The 19,471-nt window shown below is 39.0% G+C and overlaps 3 protein-coding genes and 1 long non-coding RNA gene across 4 annotated transcripts; all 4 read left to right on the top strand.

The window, feature by feature from the left end:
- Positions 1 to 9,449: 9,449 nt before the first annotated feature.
- Positions 9,450 to 12,438, top strand: LOC139138855 (uncharacterized). The gene is made up of 3 exons (XR_011553688.1): positions 9,450 to 9,535; positions 9,914 to 10,400; positions 11,048 to 12,438. It is a non-coding gene; the product is annotated as an uncharacterized lncRNA (long non-coding RNA).
- Positions 12,439 to 13,769: 1,331 nt separating this feature from the next.
- On the top strand, positions 13,770 to 15,529 carry LOC139144715 (NLR family CARD domain-containing protein 3-like). The gene is made up of 2 exons (XM_070715443.1): positions 13,770 to 15,119; positions 15,521 to 15,529. The coding sequence occupies exons 1-2, from the start codon at positions 13,770 to 13,772 to the stop codon at positions 15,527 to 15,529; spliced, it is 1,359 nt and encodes a 452-aa protein (XP_070571544.1).
- A 13-nt stretch (positions 15,530 to 15,542) lies between these two features.
- On the top strand, positions 15,543 to 16,028 carry LOC139144704 (leucine-rich repeat-containing protein 74B-like). Its single transcript, XM_070715432.1, has one exon. The coding sequence runs from the start codon at positions 15,543 to 15,545 to the stop codon at positions 16,026 to 16,028; it is 486 nt and encodes a 161-aa protein (XP_070571533.1).
- Positions 16,029 to 16,045: 17 nt separating this feature from the next.
- LOC139144694 (mucin-22-like) lies at positions 16,046 to 19,239 on the top strand. Its single transcript, XM_070715423.1, has 5 exons — positions 16,046 to 16,203; positions 16,502 to 16,710; positions 16,801 to 17,040; positions 17,275 to 17,931; positions 18,081 to 19,239. The coding sequence occupies exons 1-5, from the start codon at positions 16,046 to 16,048 to the stop codon at positions 18,923 to 18,925; spliced, it is 2,109 nt and encodes a 702-aa protein (XP_070571524.1). The 3' UTR covers positions 18,926 to 19,239.
- Positions 19,240 to 19,471: the final 232 nt, after the last annotated feature.

Raw genomic sequence — 19,471 nt, 5'->3', positions numbered from 1 at the left:
CTATCATTAACCTATGATATTCATTATTCTCAAGACTCTTTCCAGCCATACTTTGGGGTACATTCCAACTTTTCCCCACACAGAAACTGGGCAGTTTGGATTATTCATACCTATCTTAATCCTACTGTTCGTAATGTTTATGTCGTAAACACATCTATCGCACACTTTAAACACCTTTCCCGGGTTCTTGAACCCGGTTGGTCAAAATTGGCTGTTCTGGCCTTTTTGATCACCCCTCTTAAAATGCTTGGATAGTTGACTTGGAAAACAATTAACATTAAAAGTTTCATTAGCAATTAAGCCAAACACCGGAGACATCATGAGACACGAACAATCGCAACAACACCAATTCAAAGAAAAGTCAAATTGGACTCCACGAACAGCAAAAATACAAAAACCTGAAAGCTATTGAAGCTGCTAAACTCGCACTTCTAGAGGTACCCTTTCAAAAAGGAAACAAAACATGTCGCGTGCCCAAGGAATCGCGATAAACCAGCTTGCAAACAGTAGACCAATTACCATAAAAACCCTTCGACAAGGGTCGGGTTTTGTCTTTGTCAACACAAAAGATTACGTACACGAATGCGAAAGGCAATTACGCAACACTAAGTATTATACACAACTAGCCAGTGACGACACAGAACAAACAGTAAACAAAGTACACGAACTATTAAACAAAATGTACGAGAACAAACACATCGATCATGATACTTGTAAGTATCTTGATCCAGAAAACATAAAATCCGTACCCCGCAGTGGTACTTATTGCCTAAAATACACAAACCTCGGCAAAATTCTAAAAGACACACTATTCAAAACAAAATTTACTGAAGTAAAGAAACATAGAGCAAACAAACTGAACCACCAAACGGACTCACAACGAGACCCAAACATTAATATACTTGCCTCGCTACTCGAAGAGCAAGACCACTACATGCATAAAATAATTTTCACAAACACAAACTAAGGAAAGAGTCTACACTGCGACTGATGAGAAACCACTCTCGGGTTTCGAAACGCAAGCGTCAAAGGGCCACTCTATCAACTCTGTAACACAATAGGTCCGGCTGCGTCTCGCCATAAGCTTTCCCCACACAAACAAAACATTACCGTACACACTGATCCAAACTCCCTACAAATATCCGAGGCGAAACAAACATTTTTGTTAACACAAACAATCGGATAAGAATGTAGGAACACATTTTTGAAACGAATCAAACACAAACTCGACACAAAAACATTTTGCATAGTTAGGTGGAGCCTCTTTCACACTTTTTACATTCATTGCTCTTGTGTGGGGGGTTGTCAACCTGATGTAATCGCAAATCCTCAGATTTCCATCTGATATAAGTATGTACGTACACAAGAAAAGTAAACTCATGAATTTTAATAGACGGGGTGGCTGAGACCAATTTCAATCAAGATTGGTCTCAGCCACCCCGTCTAAGTCTGTGTGGGGAAAAGTTGTCATGTATCACTCTGGTAGCATTTCATAAACTTTGTTGAATAATTTACCTAATATTGCTGATATCGAAATGAATACTAGATAATTATTAACTTGTTTATCGATTATGAACAAGAGCCACGCAAAGTTACATCAGACAAGCCGAGAAGGAACTGAAATGTATTCCATGGTAAATATTAACAGATGTCAAGTGGCTCTATGACTCCAAGCGCATAATATAACACGATTGCACCACGCTCTCAAGTCAAACGCTGCGTGGGATAATATCAAAAGTGATTTACAAGCATGACTTCAAAAGAAAGACATACATTGACAAATCATCAGAAGGAGATACAAGAGACAGCTGTGAGCTGAGTAACACACACCAATGCTATCTAAGAAATAAAAGAGCCCACTTTTAGCATAGATTATAATAGAATAGACGATTCTTTACAAATTGATACATACTGACTTTGCTAATGGAAAAGTCTATACCCTGGCCCTTCATACAGGCTTAACATTTGTAAAAGCATATGGTATCGTAATTCATAGAATCTGATACTTGGGAAATAGGTAGATATTGGCGACAGGTAAAAATGCAACATGCTGTAATACGGCTCATAATGATATTACATTCAATAGTATTCTGCATTTGTGTATTTATTGAAACCACAAAATCGAAAGACAAATAAATAATAAATTTGTATTAACACTTCATGTTCTCTACTGCGGATTTTTTTTATCAGAAACGGCATCAAAATGACATCTCTTTTCCTGGCTGAAAAGTGGTGTCGGGTAAGAGACAGTGTATCAGCTCTCAATTGTCAGCTTGCAAGTCTTGCTGCAGAAAACGGACAAAAGAGAACCCGCTGCGTTGTTTTGAAAGCTACTGATGCAGAAAAGAAAGATGCTGCTGACTGTGGAGTGGAACTGATTCTGCCATGTCTGAGTGAGGAGCTGGAAGTCGCTTTGCGAAATGATAAGCCAAACTCAAAGTGGCTTCTTTCGCCAGAGACATACTTCCCCACCCTAGCGAAGTTTCAGAACGTTGACTTCATCGTTGAACATGTACAGGATTCAACAATGTTCTTGTTTGCACATATATTAAGAAAACGCCTCTTCAAAGTGCTGATATCATAATAGTAAATCATTCACTGCCTCCAGATGATGACGAACTTAAAGACACACACTTAAAATTTGCTGAATCCGCAACTGCAATTTTCTCCATTGGACCAACCGTCTTCGATGAATATGAGAACCTCTATGAAAGAACTGGAATTGAAGTAAGGCATGAACTGTACCTTCCGAGGTCAGAGAAGGGATTCTTCGATCTAAATGTAGATAAGATTACAAATACGAGTAACTTGAAACAAATACTTACTGTGATAACGGACAAAGACGTCGAATCAAAAAAGTATGAAATTGTTTCAGGTGCAGTCGGTCAAACAGCAGAAACGTTTCATCGCATGTATGCTAAGATTCCAAAGTGGTCTGTTCGTACGCGATCAGTGGATGATATCAATGATGCTCGAACATTTCTAAAAAACAATTTAAAATGCTCGTATATACAACCAATTACCTATCCTCCCTACGGCTCTCAAGATGACGTTTACACAGACTTACGTCAAAGTGATGTCCTAGTCATATCCCCGACGAGCCATTCAGTATGGAGGCATTACAAGCAATTGCTGCGGGACTTCCGGTGTTAGTGCCGAAGAGGACGGCAACGGCAGAATTCCTTAAAAGTACTTCCCCGACAAAGCAGAGTATTTTCTGTATGACGCAGCAGTTGACAATCTATCAATGCAGATAAACAAGATGTTGAACAGTAGCGTAACTAACAATATGGCCATGCAGTTGAAGAATAAATATCTCAGTCACAAAACAGTCACTGAAACATGTAACAACTTCAGATCATGTCTCACGCATGCTACAGCGCAACAAACCAAGCCAGGTAATGGATAAGTTTGCTTTTAGAACTTTTAGAAAGGATGTTGCAATGTGTCGAAGGAGATGCTATTTTTGTAGGATTTTAAAAAAATATCAACAATCAACACTGTGACTTTCCCTTGAATCAATTCTGTTGTAAAATGTTTTTTACATATATCGTTGCCATGTGCCTATTTTGGAGTAATTGGAATCAATACAGTGTGTGCGTGATGCTGCTTTATGTAAAACTGCAATATTTTGCATCCTATCAATGACATTTAACTACGTTTAGAAGTCTCCTTGATATTGAAATTTGTCTTAAATTGTTAAGTTCGCACCTTCTTTCCGCCAATCAGTAACTTCTTAAATACTTTATCAGCTCAAAAAGTGTTGTAACAGGAAATCGGCGGCGAAGCGAATTTCTTAATACGTCGCCAAATGCAAGCATACACAGAAGCGCGAAAACATTTTACTCTAAAACAGCTGTAACAATTTTATCTCCCAGTCACCACTCGGAAGTCGTTGGCATGTAGTCCTCAATGCGATTGACTGATGACAGTGTTGGATATTTCGAAGACAGTCAATCAAATGAGCCACAGTCTCTTGAGCGAGGTAGGGACGCTTATTGTCCAATGCTGTGTTACTTGAACGATACAAAACATTCAATTGTCTTTCACATTTTACTAGTTTTTGACCTGTTAAAGCAATATATGGTATTGCCTCATACTTGCCTATATTTATCCTTTTTGGAGCATTAAACTACATACCCTGTTTATTTATATATTTGTTATTTATTCACTTATTTATTCATTTCTTTATTTATTTATCTTTATTTTTATTTTTCACCGTTGTTTGTTTTTCTTCCTTTCTTTTTAATAGTCGCGCCAGCGGCTTACTGACTACGCATGCGCTTATTCATAATATACTATGCGAGTAACCGGAAGTGTACCCTTCTTTCGTGGGCGCCGCCATGTTTTTTTTTGAGTACTCGTAAATAAACAAATACGAAACAAATTATTATTATATAACATGCCATTTATAAAATATACCTCTTTTATTAGCCAGTAAATTTTATTATGCACCTTGTCGCTGATACAGAATATCGTTAATATAGATAAAGGGAGAAAACAGTCGCGCATATGAACGGTGGCATACGCAAAGAATGCTGGGATTGAATTTTAGAAAAGCGCCCCCAGTGTCAATAATTAAATTCAAAAATTGCCAGTTTTTAGACGGAACACTATAGTTTTCAGCTTGCAAGTGGAAGTTGGGCAGTGCGGTTACCATTGCAATGATAATGATTGCATGATACGTCCCTTGTTTAACGCAATAGGCTGTTATCAATGTAAAACTTGCCAATTTTTGTCCAAAATTTTTACACGTTACAGAAAATCTATAGGCCTATACCTGCACTGCTGCAGGGTTTGACGTCCGCGCGTGTACGTACGTGAACTGCTTTCATCAGAGGGAAACTGGGCATAGTTGTCATATATACGTTTATGAAGTAACAATTAATTACATTTTATCATGAATCAATACAAATAACATTGCCAATCTTAACCCCTGGCGCGACACCAAGGGCTGAGCCCTATATAATATTATTTTAAAGCTCTTATCTTTTTCTTATATTAGTCAGAAATATTATGCTTCAGTCTGTAAATTGTTAATTATTTTTCCAAACGGCAAAAAGTGTATTCCAGGTACCCATGAGAATGTAACATGCCAGCGCAGAAGGCGTGTTCTCCGTCCAATATAAACGTCCCCATCTTTGCTGGCTCATGAATAAAAAATATACAATAGCGCCCTTTCTGGTCGTCCGCGACACATATACAAGCCTAATTTCACCATACCGTCTATAACTTCACTAAGTATTTCAAACTATTCATATTAGTAAACGTATTTACATTGACATTTCGAAAACATGATAACTGAAAACACTGTTAACTGGATAAATACCCGGGGGGGGGGGGGTAACTCCATGGCTAATAGTACGGGGGGGCTCCGCACGAACATGGAAACCCAAACTGTTGTGATACCAGTTTTGAGCAAAAAACCCTACCCTTTCTGATACCTAGTTGTCGAAACGCAGCTATCTCTTGGCGGGGTAGCGTGGGTTGACCTTGACCCGCATAGCAACTCACGCTACCCCGCCAACATGAATACCATACGTATTATATACAGATACGACTCACTCGCCTTGCGTACCAGGGGTACCAACAGTCAAACCGACAGATCGGAAATATTGATGGTAGATCTGGGATGTAGATACATGGGTTTCCAGTGTTGACAGCATGATTTTTAACAATGTCAGTTTGTGTTTAAAACCGGACCCTTTCTCATACCAACACCTCGTGAAAAGTATACCCTTTCTGATACCAAACAGTGCAAAAAACCGACCCCTTTCGCGCGGACCCTCCCCGTATAGCCATCTATGGGAGTTACCCCCCCGGGGATAAATATGGCAATCTGCGATTCAGTACGTTGCCAAATATCCATATTTCCCAACTGCGCGCCGCCTTGGTTCTACCATATTAGATCTAACTGCAATCGCCGAATACGCCGTCCAGTCAACACGCCGTATAACAACTCCATTTACAGCTATGGCAGATAATACATATAATTCAATTTCATCAAGAGGGGAAAAGACTTTTTTTTATATTTCGCTGGCACCTAAATTCAAAAATCTAAAACCAACAGTTTTTTGATAATTTTCCGATGCACAAAAGGACGATGAAATATCGCCCTTGGAGAAATAACAAACCTGAACCTGGGAGAATGTGCATATGGCACATACAACCTACCTCATGTTCACAGAAGACACGTTAGGTGTGCCGGCACGTATCCCTCGTGGTGGGGAGGGGGTCACTACTCTGTAAATGGAAGAGACTGTGATTGATGACACACGTGTGCGTACCTTACTCCATATGTTTGTTAATATTATCTGATGGGACCTTGGCGATGCAATAAGCATGCTTTTGACTTAAGTAGAACGCACCTCGGGGACAGACATTCGGACTCTCAAACTTTTACAATTCTCTTCTGATATACCACATGTGGGGGTTCATTTTAAAGCTCGTGGTGAAAGAAAACTTTTCACCGGCTTAGTTTTTCGAAATTCGAAAAATTTTATTTTCTCCATAGAGTTAACACATGGATGGCGGCCATTTTGAATTTCTAATATCGGTAAATCTTGGGTAATTTGTTTCTCTAGTACCAAAATTTGCACGGTGACCCCCTATTTTTATTCTTGATTTCGAAAGAGAATGATTGAAAGATTTCTCGGGGAAAGTTAGAGCAAATGTTTAAGTCTTTCACTTTCGGGGTGCATACTACCTTAAGCCAAGCCAAAGGTTACTCCAGTCTAATCCGGAGTGCATGACCAAGCTTTGTCTGGAAGGCTTTGTTGTTAGGGCAATTAAAATGCACGAGATCGCCAAAACGAGTGAATAGCGAAACTGAGAAATTAAGAAACTGGAAAAAATTAAAATAAAATATGATACGATGTGAATATCAAACATCGTCAATTACAATTATATTAGTAGAACTTCAATATTATTGAACGCCATCTTGAATATAGACCACCTTGACGGATAAGCTTATTCAAGCACCACGTGCCACTCACCAAATTTTACTGTCATTCGGCAGTTTAAGCCAGAAATAGATGCATTTTCACTCAAATGAACTTCATCGATTCAAGTACATGTACACTGATCATCATAATGGCTTCAACGGCACATTGTATATGCATGAAGTGGTTTCCTGTGATACACGATACGTGTGTTTATGAATTCTTCAGGTAGGAGCCTAGGTTATTACAGTAAGGGACTGGACATAAATTACAGGAAGAGAGGGCCGATGTTTGTCAAAATGACACTGCGCATAAAAAATGACCCTTCAAAATTTTTGCTAGAAAATATGAGCCTTCCAAGGTTCCATGCCCATCTAACAGTTACCGTCCCCTGCGCGTCAAAGTCATTATTAATAATGTTCTGTTTGACATATAATTAATGAGGTTTATGATGTGGTGCCATTTGGTGCCCCATTCCTCCAGATATGAAGTCAGTAACACTTGTGGTAACTGATTTACGGGCATATTTGTGAAATCGAGGTCAAAGATCATTCTGGTCACTTGACATTTTTGAAGAAAATTTTGCTTACATCAAATTTTGCAAATCATCCCTGTCAACCAAAAATCAGACCTCTGACTCGATTAGCTAGCCTATAATGATATGTATGTACATAATTAATGAGGAACAGGATATCTGGGTCAAAAGGTTAGTGTAACCCCGAAAATACGGCGTGCATTTTGGTTCCATGTCGACCATTGAACAATGCACCAGCCCGTCCTGATTCTTATAAAGGATAAGATACAGCCATTACAATGCTGGAGAGGCATAGGGCAGGTCAAAGGTCATAGAAAATTCTGAAACACAATACATTAAAAATCTTCTCCTCAAAATGGACATGGCCTGAGACCTTGATATTTGAAAATGTGCGAACCTTGTAATATGATCTACAAAGTTAGCGTACAGAAAATGAGGTCAATTTAAATTTAAAATCCGAGATGGCCGCGACAGAAAGGGTCTAAATATTATTGATATGGAAGGACCATTATTTTACGAAAAGCGTCATTAAAAAAAATACTGGTCCTCCCCTGTGTAATTTTTGTCCAATCCCTTAGCCACACCGAGGCGCTGTCATAAGGGGACGAGTGGCAATGGCGCAACTAATAAATCGAATCGACTGTCTGTTTTGCTGTTTGTCGGATTTATTTCTCTCTATATCTATGTAAGTTATTTTATTTCTTTATTAATATATAAATTTCTCTATTTTCAGTTTCTTTATTTCTTTAAGGTTGTTACTGCAAGCTTTGCATGTGGTTGCCGTACTCAACCCTGCCATGCAGAGCTATGTCCGGCCATACGTCGGCACCAAGGGCCGCTTTAAAAAACGTCTTTTCCGTTATTTTTACGGTTGATGATCTTGCCTTTATCTGGCCATGAATCCATCGGAGGATCATAGAGAGGGATGTTTTGACAATTAGACGCTTGATGTCCTACCCGTCATCAAGCGCCCAACTGAAAAAACAAGCCCGCCCCATGTTCTGCCTATGGATCCTGGGCTAGTCCATATCAAGGGTACACACATGACTGAGATTCATAGCGCACGAGAGTCAAACCAACCAAAACTGCACATGTGTGACAGCACGGAGGTAGTCATCTTGGTTTGCCGTAGCTACGGTAATATGACCTCAGCAATGACCCCTATTTAGGCACACGTGTCACGCGAAGCATTGGACGAAACAGAACCGCGCCGGGCCGCAGTGAATTAAATAAATTTGCATCACCAGGCAATTGCCGACTATGCTTTAGATTTGTCTGCTTATATAATAGATTAGCAATTTTTGTATCATGACTTCGCGTTAGTGTATGTTCAATGAGGTCTGCAGTTCTTTCGTCTCACTAAGGGAGCATTCGGAGTTTTTTTACTGGGAGGGGAGGATCAATGGAACTTAAGCTACCAAATTGAATGGAATGAAAAAGGGATCCTCCTCTAAATTAAATTTCTAAAATAACACCATCAAAATTTGGAGCCATTCTTCCCAGTATTCAAAGTGTTAGAAACTATATCTTGAACATTGCATGACACTTATTTCTCTTAGTCAAATTGAAACTTTTATTTTATCGAACAAAGGTGCTCTTTTCTCCTTGTTATCACCTGTTCAGACAGAATAATGCCATGTTCGTATTCTGTTTCATATACTTTTTGGTCTATTCTGTTGTTTTTTGCCATGACTCTGTACAAACCTTCGTAAAATTTGACACCCCAATCATTGATTGTAAAATTGCCCCTCCCCCGAATAAAACGGTTCTGTAAAAGTCAACCCCCTCCCGATTTTCACCGAATGAATATGCTCCCCAATATTGGACAGAATTGTACGCAAATGTCTCAAAACGTTTTATATACCTGGCATTCGATCTTCATGGTAATTACTTTCTTGAACTTAAGGCAATAAATGGTAGGACCCTTGTATCAAGTTATCAACAAAGATTTATAGAAATATTACTCTTCTTCCAGAATTGCTGACAACTGAGAATGGAACTCGAAAAAGAAAGTGCATGGGAACAGAAGAGATTAAAAGAAAGATTCCTCTTATGCCAGGTATGCTATTATATCCTTGGTCATTGATTTATTATGCAACATCCTTAACGTTTCGAAAAGTGATTCATTCTCCTTTACATGCACCTATGCCAAATTTAGCTGACTACAGTAGTACCTTTTTTCCAATAAGGATTGTACCGAATCGGTTAATAAAATAAAATGTTTTCCAATTCCCTCTCTTTTGAGGATCTGCAATACTTATAAGTTAGTTGAGTTTCTGTTTTATCTCCTAGCATACCATCTCTAGTTTAATATCGATTAGGTAAAGCTTTAACGTAAACACTGCTTTCAAATGTACGCCAGAAAGAATATTAAACACCTTCAAAAATGTATGTTGATCCTATTTTAAGTTCTATTAGTTTAATTTTACATTTGCAGTCGTCCAATGTGATGTCGATCTTGAAATTGAAGAGAAAAAGAGTAAGACTGAAGCCCAACAATTGACAGGCCCACAGGGACTAGACTTCGAACACCAAATATTGAAAGACGAACATACGATCAAACAGAAAGTGAAGGAAGCAAAAGTGCAGGCAGCACGGCATGTTTATGAAATAGAGGTTCAAATATATAGTAAAAAGGAATGCCCCTGATCTAGTAAAACAGCTAGATAGGGCATTTGAAAAGTTTAGTGCAAGACTTGATAAAATCTCAAGCGGTTGTTTACGATGTTTATTAAGTTTCTTGTCAGTAGACAACATTGACAATTTCTGGCTTAAGTATGAGGCAGGTGACCTTGATGAAACTTTGGGAGGTATTCTCATAACTCCTAAGATACGATCATTAGCAGACGAGGCTGGTACGACTGTTAGAATTAGATCCACAGTAGATGAAATGGAATATAATCTTGTCAAGAAGATACTACAGCGTAAGTACATACTCTAGAGAAACGATATTCGATCATGTATTAAAAAGTTATCACTAAAAGATAGTAATCGGATTTTATCATGTGTTTTGTGACAGATCAGTTTTTTTGAAATCAGTGCATGGCATTTACTGTACTTCATCACTTTGAAATACAATTATTCGTGTTTTATTGCATAACACCGTTTTGGGTATGTTATTGTATCTACTGTATATCACTGCATATTATTACTTGGAACTCGGTTATATTACACTGAACCCCTTGTTAGCTTTTGCATGTTTTAACTATGAATTCTGATGATAACATTTAACATGAGAACGTACTAGCATGATTCATGAAACACATTGCAGAATGTCATGTTACCCGACCATCACAATCAAATAGTCATAATAGAATGGACGGAAAACACTGCAGGACCAAAATCGTCTGTTATGCTGGCTGAAACCGTCAGTTCCATAAGAATATCCTATCATATAGGTTAAAAATAAATATGCAATAATTGTAGCAAAGCACAGTGCAAATCATGTTTTAAACGAGTGTATGTTAGCTTGATAGACTGGTATATGATAGTGTCACCTTGCTAAAGTCACGTATTGTCTGTCACTTTTTCATGTCGTTGCTGTAATTGCTTTTTTCAATGTCTCCACCAGATATGTCTGCCGTTTACACAATCCCTGACAGAACCTGGGTGAGGACTATTGCCCATGGCCGTTGGGGGCGATACATATTGCAGCATGTAGAAGAAAGCCAAGCAATATATTTAATAGAGCAGTCAAGATATCACCCGGTTGTCAAGAGTTTAGATCTGATGAATTTTTCTTTCCTGCATTCGTATCCTTTTGGTATGAGCATTGTTATACTTTACCATCGACACTAACTGAGGCCATTTAACATGCAATTAGACACCATTTTGATATGCATTGTAAGGAACATCAACTTCAGATAGAACGAGTTTGGCAAGCAGTGCAATTTAGGCTTTCCGATGTAGGCAAGAATATATTAGATGAATTCCTAGAAACCGAAACGTTTTCTGAGAAGTTTGATGTTCCATACAATAACGCATACTTATTTGGCTTGCTTACGGATCTAGATCCATCTGTTATGGATTCCCCTTTTGAAAAGCAACATGAAGCCAAGAGAACCTTTGTTTCTCATCACATTTATTACTATTGCTTGGCAGTTTATTTGAGTAAAACCAAGAATGCATTTTTCCTAAAGAAGTTGTTTGAACCATGTGTCAATGAGCTGCCTAGTGTCTTATATTATGTTGCTGGCATTCTAAACGAAAATTCAACGCTTTTCTTCATAGCACTAAGACATTGTGTTATGAAGAAATGCCCTAGAACCTTTCAGCAACTTGCCGTGCTTGGTAAAGCTCCCCTTGAATTGAATTGTCCTTGTAAATTCCGAGGAATTGTTCAAGAAATACTCTTATCATTCCGAATCTTAGATTTATCAGTCACTGATGTAAACAAGACCTCTCAACGAACTTTGGAAGCGGTGACTTTCATTTTCAGCAATATTTATTGTTTCAAAACTATCCTCATCTCTGAAAAAGAAAAGAAATCCTGTCAAAACATTTTAGAGAACGTCTTTTTGGTTTTCTCAGAAATCACTCGTCCTTTGTACACGTAATAGTTGAAAATACAGTTGAATTAGCGGTTATTTCTAGATACATCGTATTTCACAACTGTTCATCTCAGCAAAAGACTGTAACAGGGGTAGAAGTCAAAGTTATATAACGTCAATTAAAATAGAAGCAGTTCTCGACAACTTCACATATGTAGACAAAAAAGTAATGACGGCATTTGTTAAGCATTAGCATCATTGTCCCTCCTAAAATCTTTAAATCTGAATGGGTTTAAAGAAAAATTTATAACAGACATGTTTGAAATAATGATTGAAAACAATACAATACTCAAGCTAAAGTCGCTCGGATTGTCACACAATAATTTGGGATACACTTTCCCGTCAAAAATGTTGAAAGTTGTCAGATGTTTACCATTTCTCAAGCAACTAAACATAAATAGGAACAGGTTACTTGGGCTTGGTTGTGTCAGGTTATTACCACTCTATGGTGAGGTTGACGTTCATTTGGAAAATGACGGAGTTTAAGAATACATAGAAACATTGTCAGAATGTGACAGGCTCGCTGGGCAGGTGAGAGGCGTCATGCGAGAAGTGACACGATTGGACACATTGCAAGATATTAAACAATTGCGGGAAAATATGAATGGGGTGACGGAGATTGACCTTACTAACACTTCAGCTGATATTGTCAACATTGTCTGTCATAGTTTAGCTTTCTTTTGTAATTTGAAGGATCTGAATCTCAGTAGCTGCAATATGTCCAAAGACGTTGCCATGGTACTTGCTGATAGCTTTGAACATATATTATCTTTGAACAACTTAGACATCAGTTCAAATGATATTGGGGACGAAGGTATCACGTATGTGGCTAATAATTTAAATGTACTTAAGCATCTTCGATATGCAAATTTTCATAATACGCAAATAAGTCTGAGAGGCATGATTCAGTTGCTCGAAATTGTACCAAAAGAACAAACAAAACACGTCAATGTGTCTGACAACATGGATGACCTTTACCATCTACTACCATACATTTTGAATCAGCTGCCAGAGGGTCCTCATGAATTAAAACTTGACTCAGAGAAGCTTCCACTTGACACTGTAATGTTTGTCATGCGTATAAAGGATATAGTGCAGGTTGTGTTGGAAGGTATGCGGTTGACTGTTTCTGACTTTAAGAACCTTGGGAGAAAAGCTTGCACTATCTTGATGGTCTGAGTAGAATTTCGATAACGAATAACAACATGGATCGTGTTTGCGTAGACTCCTTATTTAGCACAACAGCAAACATGACACTCGTGCATTACGTAGATTTTAGTCATAATAACATTGGTGACGCCGGTGCTGAAAGTTTAGGGAAATGGATGGAAAATATGACTAGTCTTCGACATCTAGATCTAAGTCATAATAACATTGGAGATATTGGTGTTAAAAATTTAGGTAGAGGGATGAAGAAGATGCATTGCCTACGGCATTTAGATCTCAGTCATAACAAAATTGGGAATGATGGTGCTAAGAGTTTAAGTAAAGGAATGGAGAATATATTTACCTACAGAATTTATATCTCAATCATAATAACATTGGAGATATTGGAGCGGAGAATTTCAGCGACGGGATGGCAAATATTACTGAGATAGAACATTTAGATCTCTGTCATAATTACATTGGAGATGTGGGTACTATTGGTTTAAGTAAAGGAATGGAGAAGACGCCTAGGCTACGACATTTAGATCTCAGTCATAATACATTGGCGATGCTAGTGCTGAGACTTTAAGTAATGGGATGGCAAATGTCACTGACTTAGAACATTTAGATCTCTGTCATAATAATATTGGAGATGTTGGTACTATTGGTTTAAGTAAAGGGATGAAGAAGACGCCCAGGCTACGACATTTAGATCTCAGTCGTAATAACATTGGACGTATTGGTGCTAAACGTATAGGTAGAGGTATGAAGAAGATTCGTAGCCTACGGTATTTAGATCTCAGTCATAACAAAATTGGGAATGATGGTGCTAAGAGTTTAAGTAAAGGAATGGAGAATATAATTTACCTACAGAATGTATATCTCAATCATAATAACATTGGAGATATTGGAGCGGAGAATTTCAGCGACGGGATGGCAAATATTACTGAGATAGAACATTTAGATCTCTGTCATAATTACATTGGAGATGTGGGTACTATTGGTTTAAGTAAAGGAATGGAGAAGACGCCTAGGCTACGACATTTAGATCTCAGTCATAATAACATTGGCGATGCTAGTGCTGAGACTTTAAGTAATGGGATGGCAAATGTCACTGACTTAGAACATTTAGATCTCTGTCATAATAATATTGGAGATGTTGGTACTATTGGTTTAAGTAAAGGGATGAAGAAGACGCCCAGGCTACGACATTTAGATCTCAGTCGTAATAACATTGGACGTATTGGTGCTAAACGTATAGGTAGAGGTATGAAGAAGATTCGTAGCCTACGGTATTTAGATCTCAGTCATAATTATATCGGGAAAGCTGGTGCTAACAGTTTAAGTAAAGGAATGAAAAATGTAGCTTGCCTGCAACATTTAGATCTCAGTCATAATAATATTGGCAATGTTGGTGCCAAGAGCATAGGTAAAAGAAAGGAGAATATGACTTGCCTGCGATATTTGGATCTCAGTCATAATAACATTGGAGATGTTGGTGCTGATTATTTAAGTAAAAGGCTGAGGATTTCGACTTTGCTTCGATATCTCGATCTAAGTCATAATAACATTGGAGATGTTGGTACTAGGAGCTTAGGTAAAGGAATTGCGAAAATGCCTGGGCTGCAACATTTAGATCTCAGTCATAATAACATGGAAGATGGTGGTGCTATTGGTTTAAGTAAAGGTGTGAAGAGTACGCCTAACCTGCGACATTTAGATCTTAGTCATAATAACATTGAAAATGTCGGTGCTGAGAGTTTAAGTAAGGGGATAAGATCTTTAACTTTGCTTCGGCATTTAGATGTCAGTCATAATGGCATAGAAAATGATGGTGCTACTAGCCTAGGTAAAGGGTTGGAGAAGACACCTAAGCTGCTGCATTTAGATGTCAGTCGTAACGAAATTGGAGATATTGGCGCCATTGGTTTAGGTTACGGAATGAAGGTAATGCCCAGTCTAAGACATTTAGACCTTAGTCATAATGATATTGGAGATATAGGTGCTGAAAGTTTAAATACAAGGATAGGGAATATGGGTTGTCTTCGACATTTAAATTTGAGTCATAATAACATCGGAAAAGTTGGTGTTACGAATTTAGGTAAAGTGATGGAGAATATGACTTTGCTGCGACATCTATATCTCAGCCATCATAACATAGAATCTGTTGGCGCTAGTAGCCTTGGTAAAGGTATGCAGAGGACACCAAGGCTGAAAACTTTAGATCTCAGTCATAGTAAAATTGGAGATGTAGGTACTATTGCTATAGGTAAAGGGATGGAGAATATGACTAAGCTTCAATGCTTACATCTCAGTAATAATAACATTGGTGATGTTGGTGCTGAGAGATTGAGTGAAAATATTGGGAATATGACTGACCTTCGACATCTAGATCTCAGTCATAATAACATAGAAAATGTCGGTGTTCTGAGTTTAAGTAAAATAATGAAGAAAATTACTCATCTGCGGCATTTAGATCTAAGTCAAAATAACATTGGCGATCTTGGTGCTGAGAGTTTCAGTAAAAAGATGGACAGTATGACCGAGATTGAACATTTAAATCTCAGTCATAGTAACATTGGAGATGTTGGTGCTATTGGTTTAAGTACAGGAATGGAGAATATTCATGGGCTGCGATATTTAGATCTCAGTCATAGTAAGATAGGGGATGTTGGCGCCAAGGGATTAAGTAAAGGGATGGAAAATATGATCGAGCTTGAACATTTAGATCTAAGTCATAGCAACATCGGTGATGTTGGTGCCATTAATTTAGGTAAAGGGATGGAAAAGACGCTTAGGCTGCGATATCTAGACTTGAGTCATAGTAACATAGGAATATTGGTGCTGAGAGTTTAAGTAAGGGGATGAAGAATATGTCAAACCTTGAACATTTAGATCTCAGTAATAGCAATATCGGTGATGTTGGCGCTGTTGGATTAGGTAAAGGGATGAAGAACACACTTAGGATGCGACATTTAGACTTAAGTCATAATAACATGGGGGATGTTGGTGCTGAGAGTCTAAGTAAAGGGTGGAGGACATGACAGAACTTGAACATTTAGATCTTAGTCATAACAATATCGGATATCTTGGTAAAAAAAGTTTAAGTGAAGGCATTGGAAATATGAAAGGATCGAAAAAGCTGGTGCTTATTAGAGATTTACTTTACCAGCCTGAGCATCTGAAGGACGTGCCAGGTGCATGCTATGATGGTGAAATACACGAAGTGTCTGATGGTGAGATGCATTTAGGACGAAGGCCTTATGATTATGATATTTCGAGTGATTTTAGCCAGTGTAGTAGCGCTGATAGTGTTCTCGGTCTTACAGTAGTGATCACAGTAGTTACAGTTCTGCAGGTAGTGATCACAGTAGTTACAGTTCTGCAGGTAGTAGTCACAGTAGTTACAGTTCTGCAGGTAGTGATCACAGTAGTTACAGTTCTGCAGGTAGTGATCACAGTAGTTACAGTTCTGCAGGTAGTGATCACAGTAGTTACAGTTCTGCAGGTAGTGATCACAGTAGTTACAGTTCTGCAGGTAGTGATCACAGTAGTTACAGTTCTGCAGGTAGTGATCACAGTAGTTACAGTTCTGCAGGTAGTCGTCACAGTAGTTAAATTTCTGTAGGTACTAGTCACAGTAGTTACAGTTCTGCAGGTAGTGATCACAGTAGTTACAGCTCTGCAGGTAGTGATCACAGTAGTTACAGTTCTGCAGGTAGTGATCACAGTAGTTACAGTTCTGCAGGTACTAGTCACAGTAGTTACAGTTCTGCAGGTAGTGATCACAAGAGTTACAGTTCTGCAGGTAGTCGTCACAGTAGTTACACTTCTGCAGGTAGTGGTCACAGTAGTTACACTTCTGCAGGTATTGGTCACAAAAGTTACAATTCTGCAGGTAGTGGTCACAAAAGTTACACCTCTGCAGGTAGTGGTCACAAAAGTTACAGTTCTGCAGGTAGTGTTCATAGTAGTTAAAGATCTGCGGGAAGTGGTCACAGTAGTAAGAAGTCTCCAATTAGTGGTCACAAGAGTTACAGTTCTGCAGGTAGTGGTCACAAGAGTTTACAGTTCTGCAGGTAGTGGCTGTAGTGGTAAGAAGTTACAGTTATTACAGTTTTGCAGGTAGTGGCTGTAGTTGTCATAGTAGTTAGAGTTCTGCAATTAGTGGGCACAGAAGTTACAGTTCTGCATGTAGTGATCACAGAAGTTAGAGTTCTGCAGGTAGTGGTCACAGTTGTTACAGTTCTGCAGGTAGTGGTCAGAAGTTACAGTTCTGCAGGTACTAGTCACAGTAGTTACAGTTCTGCAGGTAGTGGTCACAGTAGTTACAGTTCTGCAGGTAGTGGTCACAGTAGTTACAGTTCTGCAGGTAGTGATTCGAGTAGTTACAGTTCTGCAGGTAGTGATCACAGTAGTTACAGTTATCCAGGTAGTGGTCACAGTAGTTACAGTTCTGCAGGTAGTGATTCGAGTAGTTACAGTTCTGCAGGTAGTGATCACAGTAGTTACAGTTCTGCAGGTAGTGGTCAGAAGTTACAGTTCTACAGGTACTATCACAGTAGTTACAGTTCTGCAGGTAGTGGTCACAGTAGTTACAGTTCTGCAGGTAGTGATCACAGTAGTTACAGTTATGCAGGTAGTGGTCACAGTAGTTACAGTTCTGCAGGTAGTGATTCGAGTAGTTACAGTTCTGCAGGTAGTGATCACAGTAGTTACAGTTCTGCAGGTAGTGGTCACAGTAGTTACAGTTCTGCAGGTAATGGTCACAATGGTTAAAGTTCTGCTGGTAGTGGTCACAGTAGTTACAGTTCTGCAGGTAATGGTCACAATGGTTAAAGTTCTGCTGGTAGTGGTCACAGTAGTACAGTTCTGCAGGTAGTGGTCACAGTAGTTAAATTTCTGTAGGTACTAGTCACAGTAGTTACAGTTCTGCAGGTAGTGATCACAGAAGTTACAGTTCTGCAGGTAGTAATCACAGTAGTTACAGTTCTGCAGGTAGTGATCACAGTAGTTACAGTTCTGCAGGTAGTGATCACAGTAGTTACAGTCTGCAGGTAGTGATCACAGTAGTTACAGTTCTGCAGGTAGTGATCACAGTAGTTACAGTTCTGCAGGTAGTGATCACAGTAGTTACAGTTCTGCAGGTAGTGATCACAGTAGTTACAGTTCTGCAGGTAGTGATCACAGTAGTTACAGTTCTGCAGGTAGTGATCACAGTAGTTACAGTTCTGCAGGTAGTGATCACAGTAGTTACAGTTCTGCAGGTAGTGGTCACAGTAGTTACAGTTCTGCAGGTAGTCGTCACAGTAGTTACAGTTCTGCAGGTAGTGATCACAGTAGTTACAGTTCTGCAGGTAGTGATCACAGTAGTTACTGCAGTTCTGCAGGTAGTGATCACAGTAGTTACAGTTCTGCAGGTAGTGGTCACAGTTGTTACAGTTCTGCAGGTAGTGGTCAGAAGTTACAGTTCTGCAGGTACTAGTCACAGTAGTTACAGTTCTGCAGGTAGTGGTCACAGTAGTTACAGTTCTGCAGGTAGTGGTCACAGTAGTTACAGTTCTGCAGGTAGTGATTCGAGTAGTTACAGTTCTGCAGGTAGTGATCACAGTAGTTACAGTTATCCAGGTAGTGGTCACAGTAGTTACAGTTCTGCAGGTAGTGATTCGAGTAGTTACAGTTCTGCAGGTAGTGATCACAGTAGTTACAGTTCTGCAGGTAGTGGTCAGAAGTTACAGTTCTACAGGTACTAGTCACAGTAGTTACAGTTCTGCAGGTAGTGGTCACAGTAGTTACAGTTCTGCAGGTAGTGATCACAGTAGTTACAGTTATGCAGGTAGTGGTCACAGTAGTTACAGTTCTGCAGGTAGTGATTCGAGTAGTTACAGTTCTGCAGGTAGTGATCACAGTAGTTACAGTTCTGCAGGTAGTGGTCACAGTAGTTACAGTTCTGCAGGTAATGGTCACAATGGTTAAAGTTCTGCTGGTAGTGGTCACAGTAGTTACAGTTCTGCAGGTAATGGTCACAATGGTTAAAGTTCTGCTGGTAGTGGTCACAGTAGTACAGTTCTGCAGGTAGTGATCACAGAAGTTACAGTTCTGCAGGTAGTAATCACAGTAGTTACAGTTCTGCAGGTAGTGATCACAGTAGTTACAGTTCTGCAGGTAGTGATCACAGTAGTTTACAGTTCTGCAGGTAGTGATCACAGTAGTTACAGTTCTGCAGGTAGTGATCACAGTAGTTACAGTTCTGCAGGTAGTGATCACAGTAGTTACAGTTCTGCAGGTAGTGATCACAG

Source organism: Ptychodera flava, chromosome 1, assembly GCF_041260155.1.
Source record: "Ptychodera flava strain L36383 chromosome 1, AS_Pfla_20210202, whole genome shotgun sequence".
Taxonomy (NCBI): domain Eukaryota; kingdom Metazoa; phylum Hemichordata; class Enteropneusta; family Ptychoderidae; genus Ptychodera; species Ptychodera flava.
Note: the sequence above shows the minus strand (reverse complement) of the source record. Positions and strands in the feature narration are given on the sequence as shown.